Source organism: Dipodomys ordii, unplaced genomic scaffold, assembly GCF_000151885.1.
Source record: "Dipodomys ordii isolate 6190 unplaced genomic scaffold, Dord_2.0 Scaffold53, whole genome shotgun sequence".
NCBI lineage: Eukaryota > Metazoa > Chordata > Mammalia > Rodentia > Heteromyidae > Dipodomys > Dipodomys ordii.
Window position 1 is genome coordinate 4,759,423 of NW_012267269.1, and position 27,533 is coordinate 4,786,955.

The 27,533-nt window shown below is 40.6% G+C and overlaps 1 protein-coding gene across 1 annotated transcript in view; it reads left to right on the forward strand.

The window, feature by feature from the left end:
* Adamtsl1 (ADAMTS-like 1) overlaps positions 1–27,533 on the forward strand; it is a 385,192-nt gene that overhangs the window by 349,013 nt on the left and 8,646 nt on the right. Inside the window, exons 24-25 of the mRNA XM_013020837.1 lie at positions 22,596–22,808; positions 24,765–24,945. Coding sequence (XP_012876291.1) covers positions 22,596–22,808; positions 24,765–24,945 — 394 coding nt within the window. The remainder of the gene's footprint in view (positions 1–22,595; positions 22,809–24,764; positions 24,946–27,533) is intronic.

Genomic DNA, 27,533 nt, shown 5'->3' on the forward strand with positions numbered 1-27,533 from the left:
CCCCCTCCTCCCTTGTTTTTCCTCTACCATCCCTTCCCTCTCCACCTCCCCAACTCCCCCCCACCCCACCAAGTTGTAAAGTTCGTTTTCTACATAGTGTCTTATACATCTCATTGTTACAATGGGTCAATCTGTATCCTTGTCTCAGCATTTTGTTATTTCCCTTCCCCTCCCCAAATTAGAAAATGTCAAATACAGTGACAATAGGAGTTATACCATGGGAGAAGAACATACAAGAGAAAGAGCGTGAGGTCTTTTGCTCTAGGCTGGCATGCTACCACCTGCATTTCTGGTTTTTTGGTGGTTAATTGGGGATAAGTGTGTCCCAGACTATCTTTCCTGGTCTGGCTTTGAACCACAATCCTTAGATTTCAGCCACTTGAGTAGCTAGGATTATAGACATGAGCAATTAGCATTCAGCTTGTCTTGTGTTTTGTTCTAGAAGTTTTATAATTGCCTGTGATTATTTTATAATTAGGTCTGTAATTTGAGTTAGATTTTTGCATATGATGAGAGCTACATTGTAAAGTTCATTGTATGCATTTAGATACCCAACTTGCCTCTCATTGTTGAAAAGATTATCCTTTCTCCACTTAATTGTCTGAATTAAATGTCAACAATATATGTATGATATACATATATTTACATAACACCCCATTCCACCTAATATTCTAGGAATCATAAGATTTTCCAATTTGGCTGTTAAGAACAGGTACCGTTTTCCTACCATTTATTTACAAATCTAGGCACTGGTGTGTCCATTTCTCTGCAGTAATTCTTTCTCCTGCCTCGGGTAGTTTTTAACATGCATGCACTGAGTTGCATTCTTCTGAATGAGTATACAAGGGAATCTTCTGAAGATTTCCAAAACCTATTGTAACTAAAATTGTATTCGAGTTAAACCTGTTCAACTGCTGATGTATTGTTTGTCACTGCATTCACCCCACAGAGACAGGGTTTAATATTTGCAAGAGAGACCCGTTAGCCTAAGATACTTTCTATCTGGTCCTGTATAGAAAAATCTTAAGCAATTCCAGATCTTATCCCTCCATCTTACCATTACCAAGTGTTTTGCACAGTGGTGACCATACATTCTGTTTCTAAGAATCACACTCTTCCATTGTATCACTGAGATAAGCATTCTGCACTAGGGCAAAGACTCTCAAGACCCAAAAAAAGGAAGGGGGAAGTAGAGATTACCTACAGGAAGTCAAAAGAGAAAGAAAAAACTCTAAAGAAAAAAAAAATCCTGTGTGTTTGGGGTTGGATGGTTATTGTTGTTGTTGTTGTTCTTTGTTGTTTTCAGAATTGCATAGCTTCAGTTGGCGCTAGAATTTAAAAACGTATAACTATTTAGAGCTTAGGAAAAGCAGTTCTCCCCTTTTCCCAGCATATCTTACTTAGATCCAGTGCCTAAGTAACAGTGTCTTGTAGAATATATGCACAAGATTTGGCTGGCCCGCTCTCTTTATGACTCTCCTTTGTAAATGAACACTTTTCACAATGCTGCTAGAGACTCACCACCCAGCCCCATGGAAAACCAAATAGCATCAGCCTTTCCTCATGCCATGTGAGCTCCCAAGAGCAGGGAGGTTCCTGGGGTAATTCCCACCCCCATCTGCAGAGTAAGGCCTTCTCATAAAGGAAGCCATTGTGACTGGCTGTTCTCCCATTCAGGGTTCACAGGGTACAGCACCAGAGCAGCAGCCTGTCAGCTGCAGGGCTTGTATGTGTAGCAGCTCCTCTTCTCAGAACCCCCACAAACCCTGCAAGGCCCAGCAATGAGGCAAAGGCCCACAGGCTGCAATCAGGCAGTGGTGTTTTCATTTTGATCACCTGAGAGAGACTACTGGCTGTTTCTCTGTGCTTATTTCTCTGCATTTGAATTGCAGAGCCCTGCTCACTTGAGATGTCTCTGCTTCAAGCAATGATGCTCTGGTTGATCTAAAATCTCATACTAAAACATTCTCCAGCACTAAGTTAGGACTGGTAATTCCAACAAATACTGCAACATTGACTCCTAAAATATACAAGACTCAGATCTGGAATCTAAAGGTGTCACTCATAACACTCACATGAAAGTCCCTTAAAACAGGGGGGATCCATCAGAAAACAGCTCAGTAAATATTGATATTCAAAGTTAGAATGGATAGCATGTACCTTCCTAATAAAGGGAAGACAATGTTTCCTAGAGAAGCCCATTTACTCCTTCAGCAAATAGTTGAGTGCCTACTATGAGCAAAGCACCATTCTCAGACCAAAAGTATATAATTAATATGCACAAACCTAGTCTTCATTCATTTATTCTTTGAAGAATTCATTCTCTCAACAAGGATAAACCTTCTTCCTCTTTTGTGGTTCAGTTATAATGCAGGTACTTGTAGTCTGGTAGGAAAGCACTAGAAGCACAATGAAGCCTTGGTAATCTGAGGATGTGTAGCAAGACAGCTGCCCTGGTTAGAGCTTGGGCAAGTTCTTCTGAGGAAAGACCTTACTATAAGATCAGAAGAGAGGGTAGAAGTAATTCAGGTGAAGAGATGGAAAAGCCCCACAGGCAGAAGGACCAACAGGGGTCTGTAGCAAGAAAACATGAGTCCTGGAGGACCTTGATAGTGGAAACTCAAGGAGACTAATATATGAAGCTGAAGCAATGTGGGAGCAAATTGCTACCATTCTGAGTACCATTTTATTGGAAATTCCACCACGAAGTGTTGGAATGGTTTTAAAACTGGGAGAGAAACATCTTCATACGGGTATTCTTAAGAGAGATGAGTATCATCAAAATCCCGACATCATTCTTCCCCAAGATAGAGAAAACAATCCAAAAAAATCATATAAAACCACAAAAGACCTTGAGTAGCCAAAGCAATTTTGAGCAAAAAGAAAGCAATACAGGAGGCATCACAGTTCCAGATCTCAAACTTTACTACAGAGCTATAACAACACCTTGGTACTGACATAAATAACAGCCTGGAGACCAATGGAATAGACTGGAAGACCCAGAAATAAACCCATATACTTATAGTCATCTAATATTTGACAAGGGAACGAAAAATATACCTTGGGAAAAAGACTGCCTCTTCAATAATTGGTATTGGGAAAACAAGACATCCATATGTAGAAGACTAAAATTGGATCTCTGGTTGTCATCTTGCACAAATATCAACTCAAAATGGATCAAAGACCTCACCAATCTGACCTGAAACTTTGAAAGTACTAGAAAAAAAGGGGTAGGAGAAACATTAGAACTTATTGGCATAGACAGGAATTTTCTGAAGATAGTTCCAGTGGCTCAGCTAACCGAAGAGAAACTTGACAAATGAGATTGTATCAAACTAAAAAGTTTCTGTACAGTAAAGGGTATAGTTACTAAACTAAAAAGACAGCCAACAGATTGGCCAACAAGGGCCAAAATATCCAGAATATGCAAAGAGATCAAGGAAATAAATATACTCCCCCCCCAATTAATAACCCAATCAATAAATGGGCAAAGAAACTAAATAGAGACTTCTCCGAAGAAGTAAGAATAGTTAATAAACACATAAAGAAATGCTCATCACTGGTCATAAAGGAAATGCAAATCAAAACAACATTGAGATTCTGCCAGGCACTGATGATTCATACATATAATCCTAGCTACCTAGGAGGCTGAGATCTGAAGATCTCAATTCAAATCCAGCCTGAGATGGAAAGTCCAAAAGATTCCTATCTCCAATTAAATGCCAATAAAGAAATAAATACTGAAGTAAAGTTGTGGTTCAAATGATAGAGCATTAGCCTTGAGCAATAAAGTTCAGGAACAGCACCCAGGCCTTGAGTTCCTGCCCCAGGACTAGTACAAAAAAAATTGCGATTCTACCTCACTCTTGTAAGACAGGCCAGCATAGAGAATTCAAAAAATAATAAATGTGGCAAAAATTACATTGTTGGTGAGAATGTAAACTAGTACAAGCACTCAGAAAGTCAGTTTGGAGGTTCCTTAGAAAATCTAAACATAGCACTATCTTATCATCCAGTGATACTACTCTTGGGAAGATTATTACAAGTCAGGATACAGTAAAAACATTTGCACATCCTTATTCATTACTGCACTATTCACAATAGTCAAATTATGGAAGTAGCCCAGGTGCCCTACAATGGATGAGTGGATCCAAAAAATATATATGTCCAATGGAATTTTACTCATCCATTAGAATCATACTATATAATTTGCAAGAAAATGGATGAACCTAGAAAAAGTTATGCTAACTCAAGTAAGTCAACTTCAGAAAGACAAACAGTATGTGTTTTCTCTCATCTGTGGAAGCTAGATATAAAAAACAACTGTGCATAATAACATATGCAGGGCTCTGGCATTTACACATAGACTGACTAAAGGATGGTATACTTAGGGGAGAAATCCAAGGGTGTAATTCCTCTGAACAACTAATGAATACCAAGAAGTGGAAACATTTTTTGGGGGGAGACACACAAATGGAGGGGAAAGAATAAGCAAATGCAATCGTAATATTCAATGTACATTATGTAAAAAAAAATTTGAGGTAGAGATGGGAGAGGGAAATTGGGAGAAAACAAAGGAAGGGGTGTCATTGACTAAGGAGCATTATACTTCCAACCTAACTTGTGGAAGTGTAACCCCTTTATACAACTACATCATCGTCATCAATATCATCATAGAAAGAGAGATGAGTGTTGTGTATATGAGGAGCATGCAAGCTGAGATGAACTAGTCCAGAGATTCTCTGAGAACATAATCCTTTCTACAAATATGAAGGAAAGTATCACAGGCAGACAGGACATATCTAGTATGTTTCACAAACAACAAAGAGGCCAAGATAGCTAGAGTGGGAGCATAGTAGGAGGATCTGAGGAGGAGGGGTGGAGAGAAGACCAGAGCGGCAACAAGGTAAAGGGCAAATTGTATAAAGCCTTGTAAATGGTCACATTAAAACAGCAGTGAGAGAAAAATCTATAAATGTCCAAATTTATAAACAGACCCAATATTGCGCTGAGCATCATGAACTTTTCCAAGATTAGGCAAAAGCAGGCAGAAGTGATTTCTTTTATTGGAAACCATGTGGCCAACTAAATTCTATGTCGCTGACTCTAGTAAACCAGAGGCTTATCAGGCTGGCTCTGGTACAAGCCAATATTGCTGATTTAATTTGACTCACATGTGTTGGGCACCTGCTCTGTCTACCTGGCCCTGAGCTGCTGCAGGCACGTGCCTGGCCATTTCCTTCATCTCACAAGAGGGTCCCACTTGGACAATACAGCCACCTGAGGAGTTAAAAAAAAAATTCAGAAAGACCAATTAAGTCAGAATCTCTGAGGGAAGGGATAAGAATCTGTACTCTAAAAAGTTGGTTCTCAGGGCTTAAGTGGTCTTTAAAAGTCACTTTCCTATCCCCACCTACACATGTAGAATGGGAAAATGACATGCTTTATCATTTTGAAGATTTTAGGCTAAGATTTAAGGTTCTTTGTTCTTCAGACCTAGCCTCTGCATCCAACCTTCCATCTTAGTCCTCTATCAAATAATTTCTCCAGTCCTGTCAGGCTTCTCCCAACTTTTTTTCATTTAAATTTTATTATAAAGGTGATATACACATGGGTTATAGTTACTACCTAAGTCAAGAAGTAAGTGCATTTCCTTTTGAATGGTGCTACCCCATCCCTCATTTTCTCCCACTTCCCCCGCCCCCCACACACACACCCTCCTCAACCCCTCAGGTGTAAAGTTCATTTCCAATATAGTGTCTAGTGAGTATCATTCCTGAATTGGTTCACCTTTTAGTGCCTTGAGCTCCTGTGATTAGCTCACTTTGAATATCTTCTCCTGGCCCTGTCCTCTCTAGATAAATCTTTTAGAACTTTCAAGCCCTCTGTGAAGTCTCCTTAGCATCCTCCTTGCCTAGAGTAATCATTCTCTGCTCCATCCCCTGAAGTGTCTAGACCAGGGTCAAGCAAACTTTTTCTGTAAAGGATCAGACAGCAAACGTTTCAAGTGTTGTGTGCTTTAGGGTTTCTGTGGCAAGTTCTTAACTCCGCAATTACAGCCTGAAAGCAGCCCTAGACACTATATAAACAAATGAGTGTGTATGTGTTCTAATAAAACTTGATTTAGAGAAGCGGATCCTTAGGCCATAGTTTGCCAAACTCTGCTGTAGGTCATTGATGTGACATTTGGCCTATTCCTCGCTTGTATTATTGGAGATACTCCATATCTGTGTGGTGTTTCCTAGCTAGATTATAAGTCCTAAAGAGAGAAGTGTGTGTGTGTGTGTGTGTGTGTGTGTGTGTGTGTGTGTATAGATATAGATAGATAGATAGATTCTCAAAAAAATGAACCAGAACTTGGTAAAAGGCCTTGATTTGACTCCTCTTGAGTCATTTCCATCTCTCATTTCTATTCTAACTGCAGCTTTATCATGTGTCCCATCTACCTCCACCCTCACCTCACAAAGCACATTTCCCAAACCTCCTAGTGTACATTGGACCAGGCACTTCCTAAGTCTGGGGACTGAGGAAATGTGCATTGTGACATCAGTGAGCCTCTTCAGCCACATCTGTTGTGAAGCAAGTTTCCATCATGATCCTGTGGGAGTCCATGACCATCAGCACTTCCTTACCAAAGATAGCTGTGAGAACAGCAAGTTCTGTGGTCAAAGGTCAGGTGAAACTTCATCCACAGTGGGGACCCACCCCAGAGCTGCCAAGGAAAGTGATGCAGAGGAAGGGCAGGGCAACCATGAAGGGCAGGACTAGCATCCTTGACGAGGAGCGGGAAAGGAAGAAAGATATTTACCCTGATCCTTTTCAAAGAAACACGAGTTGGCATCTGTTTCCTCATTTAGAATGGGAGGCTAAGGGTTTATGTCACAAGGAAAATGTTTTGAATTTTCTAAAGCCTTGCTCACAAAACCTGTTTTCACTGTATTTGACATAGGCATAATTTGTGGAGGGGAAAGGAAAAAACAAATTGTTTAAATAGGGATACAGGTAGACCCATTGCAACAATGAGACATACAAGTCGTTATGTCCAAAAAACGAACTTTACAACTTTGGTGCAGGCGGGGTTGGTGGGGGTGTGGAATAGGAGGGTGATGGTAAGGAAAAACAAAGGAGGAGGCAACAATGCTTGATAAGAAATGGACTCATTTCCTTGCTCGTGTAATTGTAACCCCTCTGTACGGTATTTTCACAATAAAAAACTTATTAATAAAAAAAGAATATATTTGCTGTAAAGAAGAAAGATCAGCACTCTGAGTTACTCATGGCACATGTTTATGTACTTTTGTCCTTTATTTTTGTTTGTTTCTTTTGGGGCTTTTTGGCCTGCTTTTTTAAGTGGCGATTCCTAAGTAGAGAATAGGGACTGCTAGAAGCTCTAGAGCATATATAGTACAAAATCAAATCAGTATTTCAGAGGGCATTTATGAGGAAGCCACAGGAAAAAAGTACAGCAGTTCTTTGGACAGGAGTACACATCCATAAATATAAAAAGACACCAGAGCATAAGTGACACTTAAAATAGTTGGACAGAGAGAATAAGGCAGTAAATCTCCCTGCCTAGCCACTGTTCCAGGCCATAGCAAGCATGCAGGCAGGCGCTTATTTTAAGACTCGAGATAGGAAATGGGAACCTTGAGAAAACTGACTCGCACTTGCTCCTGCCCTTTCCTGGCACTGGGACACAATTCCCAGGCCTGAGTGCCTTCCTCACCAGATCTACAGGAATGACGTAAATGAGTTTCAGGTCCCTGAAAATAGTTAGGTATTAAAAGCCCATCAGTGGGAAAATGAGGAACTCGACATTTATCCTAATCCTTCCTCAATGCTGAAATGGTTCTTGAAAATGTTCGCTCTTATCTGTGTTCCCTATGGTTGTGTGGGGTTTGAATGGCAGTGTTACAGCAATTACAGAGCGTCTACAGAGTCTCTGTCTCTGTAGAAGAGAAAGGGCAGGATTGTGGCCAAAGGCCTCTGTGACCTGTGAAAGAAGAGACAGATCTTCTTGCTTCCATCTCTAGACAATTTTGTAGAAACACCTTGGTGACAAGACCTATTTCCAAATTCTCAGCATCTGGTTCCTCCTTTATAATGAAAACATCCCACCTGCAGAATTAATTAGAGTGAGCATTCAGTGAAAAGCCACACACAATGTGCCCAGTATAGTAATACTAAATATAAACTGAATGCTAAGGTAAGTTAATTTTTTGCCTATATTACATCCTTCCTTGTTCTCTTTTTAAAAAACTATGAGAGTTTTGCTAACTTCTCTATCTACTACAGCCTATCAATACAAATCTTAGAAAGCAGAGCAGGCCAAAAGTAGGCCAGGCCAAAGGAAGAAAATGATGATAGTAATTATCCTCTCCTTCATGAGATACAGCCTTGTAATATGTCTGTCTGCACAAAAGTCTTTCATCTTTCACCTTATCTCTGGAAGGCATGTAGAAAGACAAGATCAACTCCAAAAAATACTATTCTATTAAGAATCTTTTTATGTGAAAAATCCATTGTAATTATTGAATTCTTCATTTCTCCGTTGGCAGCACAGCTCAGAAATAATGAGCTCCTTGTACATTTTGTTGCCAAGGAGATAAGCCCAAAAATTTCATTCAAGACCCTTCTAGAACCTGGCAGAGATCTTTGTGTATAATGTGTGAATCTTTGAAGTGGCGTCGAGAGAGATAAACCAGCACAAGCCTGTGTATCTGTTGTCCTGCCAGCTTCCCAAGCCCAAAAAAAGAATTTAGTCAGGGAAGAAAATGACCCTGGCATTCCTATATGCACAGTAAAGATAGTAGGTCCTCTTAATTCCTCTCCTTGTAATTCTGTAGTGCTATACCCTATTAAAGTTCTCTGCCATCTCAGATCCTTGCTGCATGCAAGCTGCCGACACTGGCTCATCACAGTCAAAGTGTCTTGTCAAAACACTTATCATGAAGATTCAGAATGCCACAGGATTTTTCTGAAGAGTGCCTGCTAAGCACACTGAAATGGTTTCTAAAGTGATACAATTACAAGAGAGAGAGAGAGAGAGAGAAATGGCATAAAAAGTTGAAGTGGAAGAAATGTGAAACAAAACAAAGCTTTTGTTAAGTAATCACTGCAGACATCCTTCTTTCTCTGTACTTTCTCTTTTTGAAATTTTTGAGGACCAAGTATGCTTTATGCAAAACTTGATTTACGAAATAGGATATTTTGTTCTATGAAAATAAACTTTGCTCTCTGTATCTTGTGGATTCCATTGTCCAAGACCTCGACCAAGTGCAGTCCAGGAAAATAGTTTATATCTGTACTGAGCAAGTAAACTTTTTCCTTCTCATTTTCCCCAAAAAATACAGTATATCAGCTATCTGCATAGCATTTATGGTTTATTAAATATTGTAGATAAAATGGATACTGTTTAAAGTGTACAAGAGGATATATGAATGTGTTGTGTGAAAATACATTTTTGTGTGTGTCTATCCTGGAGCTTAAACTCAGAGCTTGGGTACAGTCCCTGAGCTTTTGTGCTGAAGGCTAGCACTTTACCACTGGAGTCACAATTCCTCTTCTGACTTTTTAGAAGGTAAAGAAAAAAAATTCACAATGCCAGGCACTGGTGGCTCATACCTGTAATCCTAGCTACTTGGGAGGCTGAGATCTGAGGATCATGGTTCAAAGCCAATCCAGGCAGAAAAGTCCATGAGACTTTTGCCTCTAATTGGCCACCAAAAGCCAAGGTGGAACTGTGGCTCAAATTGTAAGGCTCTATTTTTTAGCAAAAACAAAAACGCAGCAACAGCGCTCAGGCCCTGAGTTTAAGCCCCAGGGCCTGCATGTGAGGGTGCGTGCACACACCACACCAAGACTTTCCTGCCTGGGCTTCACACCATGATTCCTAGATCTTAGCCTCCTAAGTAGCTACAATTACAGTCTTGAGCCACAGGTGCCAGGCTGAAAATACTTTTTTTATTATTGTTTTCATTTTTGTGTTGGTCCTGGGCTTGAAATCAGACCCTAGCACACTGTCCTTGAGTTTTTTTTCTGCTTCGGGCTAGCTCTCTACCACTTGAGCAACAGCTCCACTTCAGGCTTTTTGCTGGCTAATTGGAGATAAGTCTCAGCAACTTCCATACCCAGGCTGGCTTGAATGACAATCCTCAGATCTTACCCTTCTGAGAAGCTAGGAGTGTGAGCCACCAGCACCTGAGCTGATACAGCAGGCTTTCCTCTGACCTTTTATTTAATACCTAATCTAATCTAAAACTTTCTTTTTCCTTTCGCATACTTTGTTGCTGAAATAGTCTCAAGTTTACAAAAAGGTTGGGAGTATAATATTAAGAACTTTTCCTACTTAATCCATTTGTGAGTAAGTCTCTGACCCCATTACCCACTGTGTAGCACTTCAAAGTTTGTCAGTTGTCCTAATAATGCCTTTATAGCAAAAGAAGTCAATACCAAACCACACATTGCATTTAGCTGCCATGTTTCTTAAGTCTTTCTCCATGTGGAACAATTCCTTAGACGTCCTTGACTGCATGCCTTTTAAGACCCTTGAAAGTTACAGACCTGTTATTTTTTAAATATGCCCACGAGTTTGGATGTGTCCATTGCCTCTTAATATCTAGATTCAGGTTATACCTCCTTGGCACAAACAACACAAAAATGATCCTGGGTTCATGCTTCACCCAATGGCATAATCCAGATTTCAATTGTACCATCATTGCTGAAATGAATTCTAATCACTTAAGGTCATCTGCTGAGTTTTTCCCCTTATGGAGTTATTTTTTTCCTCTCTTCATAAGTGTTTGTGGAGAGATGATTTTTTGAGGTGATAGTAAATATTCTGTCCCAAGTTGAACTTAATATTTGTTTATGTCTGTATGACTCATAAATTCTTTATTCCGTGAGCTATAATCTTTTGCTATCCTCTTTTATTTTGATAAAAAAAATTCCCATATGAGGTCAATAAGACTTTAACTCCTTCTTTAACTCATTCTTTGAGAACTTCATTACTTTCTGGCACAAGAAAGTAGTCTGTAATCGTCTTGAACTTAACCTGCTCCAGCTCTGTTGAATAGTACTCAGAAATGAATATCTCACTGTTAGCTTTATTTGCTGCTATTGGAAGTGTCACGATCCTCAGTGAACATAAGGATACATGCATATCACTTGTATTACATGAGCATATATATTCTCTTTCACATACCAGTTACAATCATTTCTATACTTTTTATGTAACAAACCAAAAATCCTCCCTTGTATTCCCAGTTGTGATCTAGCACCACAGGATTTACTCTATTTTTTTTGCCACATTTGTAGTTGTCTGCCTACGACTATTCTCAATATAATTACTTGTGTTTGATGGAAACCTACATGAATGTTTCCTATCCCTGCTGCTTCATCACCTCTTTCTTATTCCACTGGAGTTCTGAATTCCCTACTAGATTACCACCATGAATCCATTTTCTGTTCCTGTCACAAAATACCTGAGACTTAGTTATTTATAAAGACGGATTTTTGAACCTCCAGCACTATTTTGGCTCCTATTTCTAAAGGCTTAAAGTCCAAGAATACAACACTTCCATCTGCTCAGCTACTGTTAAAGCTCACTTGCTGCTTGGACTTTGGCAGATAGTAGAAACACAAATAGCTATGGGTAGAAGAGATTTTTAAAAAAGGGACCAAACTCACCCTATAGCTGACTCATTTCCAGTAGGAATGCACTGATCCATCCACGAGGATAGATCCACACCTGCTGGGCTCTGCCTCCCAACAGTGCTACATTGAGGAATTTAGTTCTAATACAAGAATCTTTGTGGGGTATGGTCAAACCACAGTAGCACCCTTGCATAGCTGTTCTCTTCACTCCTCAGGCTCAATACCTCACTGCCCGAGTTCTCCTCCTTGCTACAAACACTGCTTCCATGACCCTTGCCAAGCAAATTTTCAACTAAATTATTAAGAAAGGAAGAGAAGCTGGGTGCCAGTGGTTCACACATGTAATCCTAGCTACTCAGGAGGTTGAGAACTGAGGATCTCAGTTCAAAGCCAGCCCAGGCAGGAAAGTCCATGAGACTCATCTCCAATAAGCCACTCCAAACCGGAAGTGGCACTGTGGCTCAAGTGGTAAAGTGCTCACCTTCAGCTGAAGAGCACAGGGACAGCGCCCAGGCCCAGAGTTCAAGCCCCATGACCATGACCGACAAAAAAAAAATGAAGGAAGAGAAAAGAATGAGGAACTTCTGGCTCATGATCTTCTAAACAGAACCAGACTGCTCCTATGCTTATAAACTAGAGGGAGAAATGGTAAACAGCAAAGGGAGTGGGTGCTGGGCAAGCCTTCATGTTCCCCATGGCAGGAAGCATCTGTTTAGCCAGCCTTGATTTCTCCCTCTAAGACAGACATTTAACTGACAAGATCAAATCTTATATGGTGCCACTGGCAAAGTACTCTTCTTTTTCCTATTTCTGACTTTGAATCAAAGAATGATACGTCTAATATCTTTCTATTCCTAGTCTCTAGTTCAGTTATTCTTAACTGTGGATCCACAAGCTTTTGTAAAGGTTATGTTCAGAGGGGTTGCAGTTGCACAAGTCAGGTAATGAGTCCATTTCTTTTTGAACAATGTCACCCCTTCCCTCACTTTCTCCCAGTTTTCCTTCCCAACCTCCCACAAATTGTATAATTCATTTCAACATAGTGTCTAGTGAGTGCCACTGTTGCATTTATTCACCCTTTGCCCCATTATTTCTGTGCCCCCACACTTGCCCTCCCCAAAACAGATAAACTTACATACAAGACATAAGGTACAGAAAACAAAAACAGCAACAATGAAGAAAAAACATAACATAAAACCTCTTGTTTCCATATCTTGGAATTCATTGCAGTAATTATCATTTTATATAATCATATGCATATAGCTATTGAACCTTTATGATCCTCTCCTAAGAATATCTCCCTTGGGTCTCATTGTGTGAATGTCTAGAATCCTGTATAATTTATCATGTGCAAGTATATTTTTTATCTTTTGCCATCCAGTGTGTTTACTTGTAGATTTATAGGCACATTCTAGTTACAACACATGAGGGAAAACATACAACCTATATTTTCTTTGAGTCTGGTTTACTTTGCTTAATATCATTTTTTTCCAAATTTTTCCATTTTTTTACAAATGGTACAGTATCATTCTGATGGAAGCATAGAATTCTATTGTGTAGATATATCACATTTTCTTGATCCATTCATATACTGAGAGGCATCTGGGTTGATTCCATACCTTGGCTATAGTAAACAATACTAAAGTGAACATGGTTGTGCTGGTAGCTTTAGCGTGCTCTTGGAAAAGCATGTTTTTCTTTAGTAAAAGAATCTACAGTGTTTGTGAGGCCTTGAGTTTAAGGCACAGTACTCCCCCCACAAAAAAGGAATCTAAAATGTTCTTCAGGAAGCCCTAAAAAATATTAACCTAGCAACATTAACTATTTATTGCATACAAAAGAGTAAGAACAAATTCAGTCTTACTATAATCAAAGAAAAGCAAAGTCAAATGAAATATTGATAATGAGAGTAGTATTATGAAATCTTTCTTAATTTCTAGTTGCTGTTATAATAAGTTATCAAGTCTTGTGGCCTAATCCACCACAAATATATTATCTTTCAGTTCTGGAAGCCAGACATTCAAAACATGTATTAGTGGGCTAAAATCAAGGCCAACCCACCAAACTGTTCCTTCCGAAAATGCTAGAGGAAAATCTACTTCCTTTCTGTAGCCCATCTTCAAGGATGGTAACCAAGGATCTCACATTTTTCTCTAACTCTGCTACCTATTTTCTCTACCATAAAGACATGTTTTCTTTTTTGAAAAAATGAAAATGCTAAAATCAGAGAGGTTACAGTTATATAAGTCAGGCAAAGAATGCATTTCCTTTTGGACAATGTCACCCCTTCCCTCACTCTGTTTTTCCCTCCCATCCCACCCAAAATTTGTGCAGTTGATATTTTCTTACACTGTACCAACTTGAGTCCTCCAAAATAATCTCCCAATTCAAGAGCCTTTCCTGGAAATCTAGATTTTTTTTAAAAAAGACCTGAATATAAAAGGAGAAGTAGTGTGAAAGATAGAGAATGATTGGGGTAGTTAACATGACCCAGGCATGTTATATGCATTTTATGAAAATAGAATAATAAACTCATTAAAATTGTGAAAATAGAAGGAGAGGGATAAGAATGTAATTAGAAGGAATGAGCAACAGCAAAAAAGAAATTCCTTCTTAATCACATCTACAAGGTTCTTCAGGCCTTGTAATGTAGCCTACTCATAGATTTCTGGGATAATGTGTGAATTCTTGGGATGAGGACATTATTCTGCATACCAAGTACAATATCTGAGACTTTTGGGGGGGGGTCAGGTCGTGGGGCCTGAACTCTGGGCCTGGGCGCTGTCCCTCAGCTCTTCAGCTCAAGGCTAGCGCTCTACCACTTGAGTCATAGCACCACTTCCGGCTTTTTTTTCTTTTTGCTTATGTGGTGCTGAGGAATTGAACCCAGGGCCTCAGGCATGCAAGGCAAGCGCTCTACCACTGAGCCACCTTCCCAGCCCCCAAGTACAATATCTGAGCATTGAATAACGTACTATCCTTCATTGCTGCCCCGAATCCCAGGTTACCTAAGGAGGCTGCATTTAGGGCTTCTAAACCTAGATGATTCTTTTCAAAAGTCAGAAATGGCCCTGAGGATCTGAACCATGCTACCTCTCCCTCAAGCCTTCCAGGAGCCTACTAAGTATGCTGGGGGAAATCTCTTGAATCTATAGATCCAAGGAAGCACTGGAAAGCACACCCAAAGTGGATTACGAGCCAAAAACAAATCAACACTAGAAACATAGACTGCAAGACAAATATCAGGCATTGGACAGCTACTGTTTGCTCTGTAGATGTGCGTCCCCTCGCTGCCCTGGCCTTCCCAGTATGAGCTGTGGATATCTGACCTCATCTTCAGAGGACATCTCTATTGATGGGTCCTTGAAAAACCACATACTCTTTGAGCATGGCTGCCAAAAGCCAGACATCACCTGCCAAACATATTACTGTCCCAGCAGAGGTCAGCCGCAGCATCCTTAAACACACACCACACACCACCTCTGCCCTCAAGCTTGGTGAGCTTTAACCTGGCTCTCATCCCTTCCCCTAGCTCTACTGTTTAGCTCCCTGCCTTCACTTCACTCACATTGTTTATTATTTTCTTTACTTTGTTGAGAAGTTTCTGGAGCCTCAAAACCCAGGAGGCTTATATGAGAATAATAAATTCAGCAAAAGGCCTTCGTGTTGCTCCACCCCTACAGTGCACTCTGGAATTCCTCGTCAGCAGTTGCTCCTTCCTGTGACTTGCCACTGAACCCTGGGCCATGCCCCCAGTGAGGCCTCTCAGGATACCTGCTATGAATATTAGCCATTCTTCATCTCTACTGCTGTTCTGTGGCTTTGGTTCAGCACAAGAGAGCTGAAATGGGGTGTGTACAGAGCTGGGAGCAAAAAAGCTTCTTTTGTGTGTTGGGGGCGGGTGGTAGTATTTCTTTTGCCCATATACAGAGCCAAACCTAGCTTATAAAGGCATGTTGGCTCTGAGCTACTGCTGGCTTTTGTTTTTTCCCCATCCTAATGTGGGTATTTTCTAACTTGCCTCTTCATTGGCTGGAGTGAGCAGCTACATTGCTCAAGGGAAGAGAATATGTGTCGAGCCCAGGGCTAAAAGAGCTGTTTCCATTTCAGAGCAGTAGCACCTTTGTAATGATTCATTTTAGATCCGTCTCATTCCTTATAGTCTAAACTTGGTGGCAGATAAAGAGGCAGAGTGGGGAGCCCATGTTTATCCCCATTCTGGGGTTCATGAAAAGGCTGTCTCATTGGTGAATGGAAATACCTTCCACCGCTCCAGGGCTCTACAGGGCCAATCCAGTCTTCCCTCTTGCAGGACAGGTAGCACCTGCTAGAAGCCTGGGGGGTAAAATCAACCAGGGACTTATAAACCCGGGAAGCTAAAACTTTAAAGTACACTTTATGCCAAATACCTACTGGCAGAGAAGGACACGTGAGAATTCTGTGTATTATCCACTTGTGATAAGTAAAATCCCAAGCAACTTTTACTGTGAATTTTTTAAATTGCACCAATTTTCTAGAGCTTGCCTCCTCCCTCCCCCTCTCAGGAAATCCTGGAAAAGCTGATTGTTCAAAACCACCAAACTCTACCTTAGACAAGATAAGCACTTTTTATAGCCAAGTCTGTGTAGGTGAAAGTATCCAAAATAGGCATCTCACCTTCCTTACGTATAAGAGAACGAACAGGTCTGGGATACAGGTAAGGGCAGTCATCCAGCTGTCAGTGAATCATTTTTGAGAAGGCAAAGCTTTAACCAGCTCATAAATCTGGACGGAGCTACTTTTCATGCTGAGGAATGTATCAGGTTCTTCCACCAGATGCCCATGAGCATGGGAGACATTATTGTACCCCCTGCCAATGGAAACCCAAAGCTTGCCCTAGGGGTAGAAAAAAAAAGACATTTGGGGAATGGAAAATGGGCTTGTATAGTTCCACTTTTCCAGGAATGTTTTAAAGATAGTTTTCATTGGGCAAATATACATGGGAATAGTCTTGGCTTGGTTATTTGACCAGCTTATTGGGAGGTCCCAGAAATCGGAGTGAAAATTAAAGTTGCTTCTCTTCTCCCACAGCCTTCTGGGGTCCAGCTGAAAAATGGAGAGTAAGGAACTGAGTTTTTCCAATATAAATTAATCATTTCTCTCAGTCCCACTGCCTGGTGGCTGTTCCCACTCATTCTCTGCTGCTTTAGAAACCATCCCTATTGTCCAAAGGAGCCCAAACCTAAAAGGAACAAAATTAAAATAAAAAAAAAGAATGCACCAGAACAGCATCTCCACTTTTGTCAGTCACCCGGTGGCCTCAGACTGAGCCCCATACACCCTTGTTAGACCACTAGCAAACTGGAGAGCCCTCTATAAATTTGAAAGTACTGAGTGAGTGTTTTCCAGTTTTGTTAAAATTGAATTAAGGAAAGGACTCCCAGACTGACTATACTAAGTGCCAAGTTTCATCCCAGCACACATCATTTTTATAGTAAGTTTTAACTCCGTGCAAAATACAGGATTATAATGAAAATGCTGACAGGCCTGCAGCCAGCTCATGAAGTAATAGTGCCACGTCTCTAATATTTTTACACAGCATGTCCTAATCTGCCACGGCTTTCTTTGCCTATAGATAGCAGTTAAATAAGTGAAAAATCCCAGAGTGCTACTTTTTTTTCTCCTTCTCTTTTGGATTATAAACATATACGTATATATCCATGTTTAAACTATTTTTCCCCGTAAGCCTCAGTTCAACTAGAGATTCTGTCTGTATGGTTGGTTTATCAGGCTTAGCTACCTTCTCTTAACTATTTGGCTGAAGAGGAAGAAAGGAGTAGATATGAACTCAGAAACTGTCCCTCTACTCATTCAGGCTGAGAACTCAGGAAAATGAACTCCGGGTGTGTGGTTTGTTCAAGTGATAGACAGCTAATGAATGCCGAACTTGGCTTGATCTAGCCTACAAAGACACCCACAAATCAAGCTGCTTGCCAAAAATCCTGGTGATTTTCAGGCCTTTAAATCAACAACAAAAAACAATCCACTGAGTCGTGATCACTGGCTGAGTTCAGAGCCTCTCTTGAGACAGGTGCCTCAAAGACAGCTCTATCCTACCATGCTATCCAAAATCTTCTGCAAGGGTCCAGAGCCAGGTCTTGGCAGCCAGGATATCACATCAGTCAGATAAAAACCCTGGGTTTCTCTCACCTGTCAAACTTGGGATATTTCTGTCAGTCTAGCTATTTTAGCTACAGAAAACAAAGGTAAAGAAGGAGGCCTGTGAGCTCAGTTTGATGTAAGCAGGGATAACAGCTGGCCTGATGTCCTGGGCTGAAGGCCATTGACTCTGTTTAGAACAAAGGATGTTGTACAACTTCTTGGTTTTTGATGTTGGTTCCACTAAACGTGCAAGTCTTACTTCCTGTCTCCTGTGCAAAGGATGTTGGAGCCATTAGGAGAGATGCTTTTGCCTACAGCTAAGATGAAATCATGCACAAATAAAGTGAAGCATCTTATTTTACTTGATTTTTCTTATTGGTTACCTCTCCCCCATTCTAAACTTGTCTCACTCTCCAACGTATTTATTTTTTAAAAAGAGGAGGGCGGGTAGAATAGATAAAACTAGAGAGAAAAAAAACCTCACACAGATGTGAATCACACCTGGCTTTGGCTCAGCTGAGAGCCACAGTGGGCCTAGGAATGGAGGCCTAAAGGCAATATTTTCTTTCACTGGTTAAGAAGAGTTTCTAGAGGGAGACTTCCAGCTGCTAGGAAGGCTTTCCAAATACTGCTTCCTCCTCAGCCACCTAGCAACTCAGAACTCTACTTAATAGCTGATACCTGAGGACTGAGCATTGTCAATTGCTGTTGATCGTCCATTTCCTGGGATAAGGGTTGACATTTGGAAGATGGAGATGTTTGGCACCCATGGGGCTGGGTGAGAAACAGATAAGTGGTAGCAGCCCCTCCATGAAGCACTGTTAACTTTCTTGCTGAGGCAAAATCAGGAGGTAGAGGGCTTATTATTTGGTCGCTTTGAAGGTGTAGAATACACTAGCACATGGTCTTGGATGTCCTTGTAAAAGGCATACAGAGATTGTTCCCCTTCCCAACATGATTGATATGTCTTTTACTTTAACAAATGAGAAATGTCCGTGACAGAAGGGAACCCTGTTACAAACCAGGTTTTCTCATTAGCAGTGAAACATGGATAATTATTCACTAGGAACATACGCAGTGGGAATTCACGTTAGCTTCTTATTTTGATGATTGCTGCTGGCAGTCCTCAGAGGCCACACTACTCACACAAAGACATGCACATAAATATGTACATAAAAGTACAGGGGCCTGCACAGCATGTCTACCAAGAATACCACTTCTGAGTACAAGGGAAGTTTTTAAGCATTGAAGGACAGATTAGCAATGGAAGGCAGATGACTGGCAGTTTCATTCATTTATTTGGCCTAACCTTTTGCAAAATAGATTGAAAGCAAACTTTCCTGAGAGCATTTATTGTTCAAGATGAGTGATCACCCAAATTAGAAGTGCATGGTTGCTATCCTGATCTAATATATAGAATATATATCATATATAATATAATATATTATGATAATATAATATACTATATATACATATATATAAATCATCTATTTAGCAGATGAATCCAACCTCAGGAATGAGAAGTTATTTTAGGGAGTTGTTATAATTAGGATATACCTTCAGCAACTTGTGATAGACTCAAATAACAAAACTGAAATAAAGCAACACATCCCTGCATAAAGTCATGGCGTAGAGGAAGATATTCCAAGCCTAGTCTGGGCACATACCATGTCAGCTAGCATCAGGAGTGAAATATCTAACCAAGCTAACCCAATGGCTCTGATGAGAGTCATCCACTAATTTATAAGGCTGAATAATATTCCCTCACACATATATCCCACACTCTATCCATAGAGATAGGACTGCTTAAAAATCAATATACAGATCTCTCTATATATACATATAGATATAGAGAGAGATCTATATATCTATATAGATGTATCTATATAGATAGATCTATAGATACAGAGAGAGATGATAGATAGATACATACATAGATACATACACAGATACATAGATACTTAGATGAACCATTACTTTCAATTAATTTGGAAGAGAACTTGCTGAACTATAATAATAATAATAACTATGATAATCCTGTTTGATTGCAGGGAGGTGGGGAGATTGTCATACTATCTTCCATAGAAACTGTTCTATTTGCATATTATGCAAAGCTAGTCAGAACACAATAATGTCTTTAATTTTACACATCTTTCACCAATATTTTCTATCATTATCATCATCATCATCATAGCAATATAATGGGTCCTGGCACTAGTGTTCTACCCATTTGAGCACACCTCCTTTCTTTATCCTTTTTATAGTAGTCATCCTGATAGGTGTGAAATGGAAATGTATTGTAATTCATTGAGTATCTTTTCCTGCGCTTACTGGCCACTTTTCTATATTTAGCTTGTTTGGAATAAAATCTGTTCTGGTCCTTTGTTAATTTTTTTAACTTGATGGGCTTCTATTATTATTTTTTATAGTTGTAAGTTGTTGTTGTTGGTTTTTTTGCTTGTTTGATTGTTTTGCCAGTACCAGGGTTGGAACTCAGGGCTTCACACTTTTGATTGGCTTGCTTTCTTGCTCAGCTGATGCTCTATTACTTGAGTGATGCCTCCCAGTCTAGCATTTTTCTGGTTATTTTGGAGATTGAGTGTCTCAGAACTTTCTGCCCAAGGCCTCAAACTGCAATCTTCTGGACCTCAGCCTCCTGAGTACGCAGCATAAATTGCTTGTACAAAGCAGTTCCATTGTTACATATCCATAAATACAAATTATGTATGTTGATCAGATTTACCCCTCTACAACTCTTTCTCATTCCCCCCTCTTTTAATTTTTTATTTTTGTATTGTTATCATAAAAGTACAGATGTACAGAGAGAGGAGTTACAGTTTTATGTCACATAATGAGTACATTTCTTTTTAGAATATGTCACCCTTTCCCTCACTCTCTCCCAGTTTTTCCCTCCCACAAGTAGTATGGTTCATTTTCAACATAGTGCCTAGTGAGTATCACTGCTGCATTTGTTCACCCTTTTCTCTCTCCCTTTTTACACAAAATGTGTTTCGGTATTCTATTCTATACATGCATAAGAAATACTTCTATCACATTCTTCTCATCCTTTCTTTCCACTCTCTCTTTTTTCCTGCTGGTTCCCACATCTGAGCAGCCCCATATTATACTCAAGTAATGCAGTTTCTTTTGTAGGTCTAGATTTTGCATATGAGAAAGACCATGCAGTATTTGTTTTACGCAGTCTTGCTTATTCCATTTAACATGATGATCTTCAGTTCTACCCATTTTCCTGCAAACAACGTGGTTCCATTCTTCTTTATGGCTAAATAATACTCGTATGTGTCTGTGTCTATGTCTGTGTCTGTGTGTTTGCATGCCACATTTGTTTACCCATTCATTAGTGGACAGACACCTAAGCTGGTTGTGTAGTTCAGCTATTACGAAGAGTGCTGCTATAAACATGGGTATGCAGTTATCTCTTTTGTTGACTTACATTCCTTCAGATATATCTCTCTGAGTGGTTTGGCAGAATCATATTACATCCATAATTTTGGTGGGGTTTTGTTTTGATTTTTTGTTTTGGTTTGTTTTTTTGTCAGTCGTGGGACTTGAACTCTGGGTCTGGGCACTATCCCTCAGCTATTCAGCTCAAGGCTAGTACTCTACCACTTGAGCCACAGCACCACTTCCAGTTTTCTGGTGGTTTATTGGAAATAACAGTCTCACGGACTTTCCTGCCTGAGCTGGCTTTGAACCGCGATCCTCAGATCTCAGCCTCCTGAATAGCTAGGATTACAGGCATGAGCCAGCCACCAGTGCCCAGCTGCATAATTTTGGTTTTTTGAGGAACTTCTATACTGATTTCCATAAGAGGCTACACAGATTGAAATTCTCATCAAGAGCGTATAAGTATTCCTTTTCCCCAGATCCATGCCAATATATTTGTTGTTCTTTTTGTTTTCTTAGTGATTACCTTTCTGAATGGGGTAAGATGAACTCTATGTAGTTCCAATTTATACTTCCTTTTGGCCATGGATGCTGAACATTTCTTCATGTATTTTTGGCCATTTTTACTGCCTCTTTCAAGAATGGTCCATCAGCCTATTTGTTAATTGCATTGTTCATTTGTGTTAATTTTAGATATCTTTATATATTGTGAATATTAATCATTAGCCAATGAATAATTAGGAAATATTTTTCTCCCATTTAATAGGTTGTCTCTTGATTCTTATAATTGTTTCCTTTGCTTTCCAGAATGTTTTTATTTGATACAATCCCATTTTTCAATTCTTGCTCCAATTTCTGAGAGATTAGAGTTCTATTTAGAAAGATATTACCTTTATCTATGTTTTCAATAGTTTTTCCATATTTTCCTCTAGAAGTTTCAGAGTTTTGAGCACTACATTTAGATTTTTGATTTATTTGAATTACTTTTATACAAGAGATACGGGTTTAATTTCAGTCTTCTAGGTCTAACATACTGTATATGAAAACATAGTTTCTCTATAAATAAAACAAATGTAGAAACTAAAATGAAATGTTTAATGAGTGGATACAAGTTGCATCATTTTTTTTAAAGTTGTATAGAAGTATAAGAAAAAATAGTCACTTTGTTGCTCTCCAAGAATTTTTACTTAATTGAATGAATAATACTTTCTCTCCTAGTGAGGCAGAGAATAAAAATATCTCCTGTTGGCTTGGGAATGGCAACCTTAATTTTTTAAATGCCATAGGTAAGGCTATGCATATCATTCTAGAGTCATGGAAATGCAAATCAACTCTCCATGCATACATCATCTGGGGCTTTACCAATGACTTGCTTTTCTTCTCTCTTGTAGGATGTCCTGTCACAGGACACCCCGCCCCCAATATCACCTGGCTTCATGATGGCCAGCCCATTGCCACAGCCACGGGGCTGACACATCACATCTTGGCAGCTGGGCAGATACTTCAGGTTGCAAATCTCAGCGGAGGATCTCAAGGGGAATTCACCTGCCTTGCTCAGAATGAAGCAGGGATGCTCACACAAAAGGCAACCCTAGTGATCCAAGGTATGGAGCCTCATAGGCTCTGGGTGTCAGATTTCTTTTTATGAACAAGAGAAGGTTCCCCCTAGAAACCTAGAAATCAAATTCTGTGATAAAATGATTTCTGATATCCCTGTCTATATCTGATATCTATGTCCATATCTGAACCAAAGCCCCTACTTCTGTTCACACGTCCCTTCAGAAAAACCACTAATTCCCAGCTTAGTTGAAGCTAGAAAAGTTAGTGCTGCCCTCAAAAATGGGCTCTTTGATTCACAATGTTGCTGTTCTTAGGAGCAATTAAGTGCCACTATTTATCAAAGTTAGATGTGTCTCCTTTATGCTGTTTTAACTAGAGAAGATCCCTAGAGAACATACACAGTATTTCAAAAGCACAAGTCTTTAAGTGTCCTCATTACCTGACTTGTGAAACTGTAATTCCTTTCTGTATACCGCCTTTATAATAATGATGAAAAATTAAAATCAAAAAAGAAAATACACAAGTCTTAAGCCTGGCAGTGGTGGCTCATGCCTATAAGCCTAGTGATCTGAGGATCACAGTTCAAAGCCAGCCTGGCAGAAGAGTTCGTGAGGCTCTTGTCTCCAATTAACCACCAAAGCCCCAGAAGTAGAGGTATGGTTCAAGAGGTAGAGTACAAGCCTTGAGCAGAAAAAGCTAAGAGAGTATAGCCAGTCCCTGTGCTCAAGCCTTAGTTGTATGAGGGGGCCGGGGGAGAGCAATACCTTTTCATCTGACCCATTTGGTCACTGCCTCTGTCTGGAGAAATAGAACTGTGAGACTGAACATTCCAAAGAGCTTTCAGCTGCCATCACATGCTGTAAGCTGCCCAGGCACCTTTCCCTTGGCTTTGGCAAAGGACAGATGGAGAAGCCTGAATGGCTCATGCATTAGCCTTCCAGGAATACTGGCAAGTCAGAAAGCCCATGAGCGGGGCCTGGCAGTCTCTGATCCAGACAGAGCTGTGAATGAACCCAAAACAGTGGGATGAAAGCTCCAAGTGGCCTTTTTATAGCACCTGTGGGCTGAATTTTTCCTGAGTTTTCCATAGCCAGTTCTACCTGTGACCTATGAGTGATACTTTTTAAGGCAAGCAAAACTCCACTGCATATATTCCAAAATGGAAGATTCTTTCAGCAAGGACAGCATTTTGTGCCAAGAAAGGCACAAAAAGAGGGAGGTTTTCCTCAGCATCTAACTTTTCCTCTTAAGATGTTCTCCCCTGCCATTTGGCTTTCCAGACAGGAAAACAAAGTTTCCATTTTCTTGCCAGCCAGCTATTCTCTGCTGAAAACCAGAATCCAGTGCCTATCTGTAAGCATTGCAAATACACACTCCAAATTCACCAGCTCACATTTTTTTAACAGCTCTCCTTCCAGTGAGTGCCAGACCCCCGCACGGAAAAGCCAGAGAAGCTGGCTTTCACTGACGTCATTGTCTCCTGTAAATGAGAACTCTCTGGATAGGCTGGGTTGTGTGTATGGGGGGGGGGGGGAGAGTTGTAACCTTTACAAAACCCAACTGAAATCTGCACTTTGAAATGTGATTACGTATCTCTGATATATTTATATCTCTCAGTGGAAAAATAAAGGTCCCTTTCTGGTGATCCAATAAGAAAAGAAGTACTTCAGCAAGAAATGTTTAAGAGTAAATGTATCATGGCTGATGGTTAACTACTCTTCTGTCTGCCAGGCACTGAGATAGGTTCTTCATTTTCCTTCTACCTGGTCCTCTAAGGATGAGATGAGGGTTATTACACACACTTTGTGGATGAGCCAGCTGAGGCTTGTGGAGAACACAGGGCTTGCCCAAGCAGGGGCAAGCACCCAGGGGTAGAGACTTATTCATCCTCCTCCTTCACCCACATATCCACCACCCCCCTAGACCCATCCACCTGATCCCTACCCTGCCCAGAAGGAATAGTGTGTGGGCACTCATACTTCTATTCCTCCTCCTGACAGATTACTGGTGGTCTGTGGACAGACTGCCGACCTGCTCCGCATCTTGTGGTAACAGAGGGTTTCAGCAGCCCCGCCTGAGGTGTCTGCTGAACCACACTGAGGTGGACCCCGAGCACTGTACAGGAAAGCCACGCCCTGCCGTACAACCTGTTGCCTGTAACCGTAGAGACTGCCCATCTCGGTGAGTATGGCCTCAAGTTAAGTTGACCGCCAGCCCTTGTTTCATACCATACAGGGAGTTTGTGTCAGGTCTCTCCACTGAGTTGTGAATACCCTCAGAACCAGCGTCCTCGCTCAGCTCTGCTCATTCCCTTGGCTCTCTGCTAGCCAAGGGCTACCAGTTCATGAGAGCCTAAGAGAGTCTGCTCCATCACCAAGTGCATTCCAGACCTGGCCAGAGATTCTCACCCATCCTGCCATTACAATAAGCTGACTCTCCAAGTTGTTTACAAAAGAAAGAAGGATTTTCTTCTTGAAGTGTTGAGGAGACCAAGAGTTCTGGGCGCTACCACAACCTCTTGCTTTTTTTTTCTACCTTTAATTATCTATGCAAATCTATTGGAGGATATTTCATCTTCTTTTCTTATTATTGTGAAAATACCATACAGAGGGGTTACTTTCATCTTCTTTTCTGTAAATACTTGGACTAACTCTCCATGTTTCTGATTGCCTTAACTTTGGACAGCCTCGGCACTTGAGTCTCTTATTTCGCTTAGGATAACACCCAGAGTCTCCGTCTCCTCCATATTCCTCACTGAACACCCACCCCACAGCTAAAGGAAGCACGGGTAGGCTTGGACTTTGTACCTGCATGGTGCTTTGTGCCTAGGGGGAGCTAACTGGGCCCTGAAATGCCCCTTTATGACCTATCTATAGGACTTTTCTATACTTCTCAGGCAACTGCTTTATGTTTTGCCAGCTGAGTCATAAGGATCAACTGAAACCAGGAGAGACTCCATGAAATATGAAACACACTCATTAATATCAGCAGTTTGACTTGCTGACGGGAAGGTTTCCACAGGAATGATTAATGTCCTTTTAGACCCTTCCTGAACAGTAACATAGCCCATACCTCTCCCTTCTCAAAACCCCCACCCCAGCTCCTGAAAAAAAAATGGCTGAGATGTATATTTAGAAATAAAAGTTGATTGAAATGCAGGCCTGACATTCACCAGGAATATAAAAGGGCTGGAAGGCTGCCCTTGCCAAGGCTGTGTGAAATGAAGAAAAGATCCTTGACATGCCAGCAACTTTTTGATTTGATTTGGTGATGGTCAGAGTTAATCAACCTAATTTACTTCTGCAAATGAAATAATAATGGCGGTGTCTTCTTTGGTTTCAATAGCCCCGGGAGCTTTAAAACACCTCATGGCTCCTTCCTAAGTGGCCTACTCCTGTGGGCTGGAAACCAGCATGCAGTCAGCCCTCTCTGGGCCAAGAGTAGAGAAATGGCCCCAAAACTAAATAAGTCACAGATCCTGGCGCAGGAGGAATTTGCTCTCCAATCCACTCTTTTTTACCTGACTTTCCTTAAGCCAGATGTGGCACCACCAGGCTCTTCTTTGCCTGGTTTCCTGCCAGGCTTGTGGGAACATGGTGGCATATATCTTTGCCCACAGAAGTACAGCACTGACCATCTTTCTAAACAGAACTCAGAAAATCCTGCTTTTATGCAGATAGTTGGATCATGCTAAATTCCCTCTCTCTCCCTCTCTCTCTCTCTCTCTCTCTCTGTGTGTGTGTGTATGTGTGTTTCACACATACACAAACACACACACACAAACACACAGGGAGGAGGGCAGTAAAACAACTGGTTTTTGCTTTCCTACAGAGCATGAATTATCTGAAAAGCACCATGTTTCTTCTCCTTTTCCCCAAACTATTCTCTTCCTCTCTGAGAATGTCTCCTAGGTAACACACACACACAAAGAAACCCCCTTTACATGTTTGGATGGCCCAAGGACTTTTCAGTGTCCCCCAATTACAGCTGAGGTTTATAAGAAAAGCTCATTTGTATAATCTTGGTCAGTCTCACGTCTGAGGGCTCAAGTTTTAGTTGGGACTTAACACTCTGAAAACATACATTTCTACCACATATATAACCTTCTAAGAAATATAAACCTCTAGATTGATACAGGGAGGTAGAAAATTGGCCCAGTAGGTTAGAAGGACTTCATATGTTTCTGAGAAAGGAAGCATATCAATGGGACCAGGGTTGGGGTAAGATAGAAAGCTCAGAGTACTGCCAGGAAAAGTCTTGATCAAAGTACCACCAGGAATGCCTCCCAGGTCAAGCAGTAACATGCTTAGAACTGAATGTCCTAGGAAACTGCTCTTTCACACTAGGAAGTACCACAATCTCAGTGTAGCATTCCTAACTACCTGATTGTCTCTCAGAGCATTCTATTTGCAACCTCACTACCTTGGAAGTGGCTAAGGCAAATGATCTTCAAAATCTCCTTTTAAGATGCACTTGCTCTGACTGGCAGAGTAGAATAAATGGGAGAGTGTTTGTCTAGCATGGGCAAAGGCCCTGAGCTCAAATCTAAATAACCAAAAATAGATAAAGTACCTTTCAAATCCTAGGTATGTTGGGTTCTTAAGGCTTTCATTAAAATATTGTCAGTAACAGTAGCTAAAACAGAAGTTGATTCAAAATTTTGAAAGTCAAAAGTTAAAGATAAAGATATTGACAGTCCATTCTGCCTTTGGAGGATAAAGGAAGAATCCATTCCTTGCCCCTGTATCTGCCAGTGCCTCTCTCTGAGT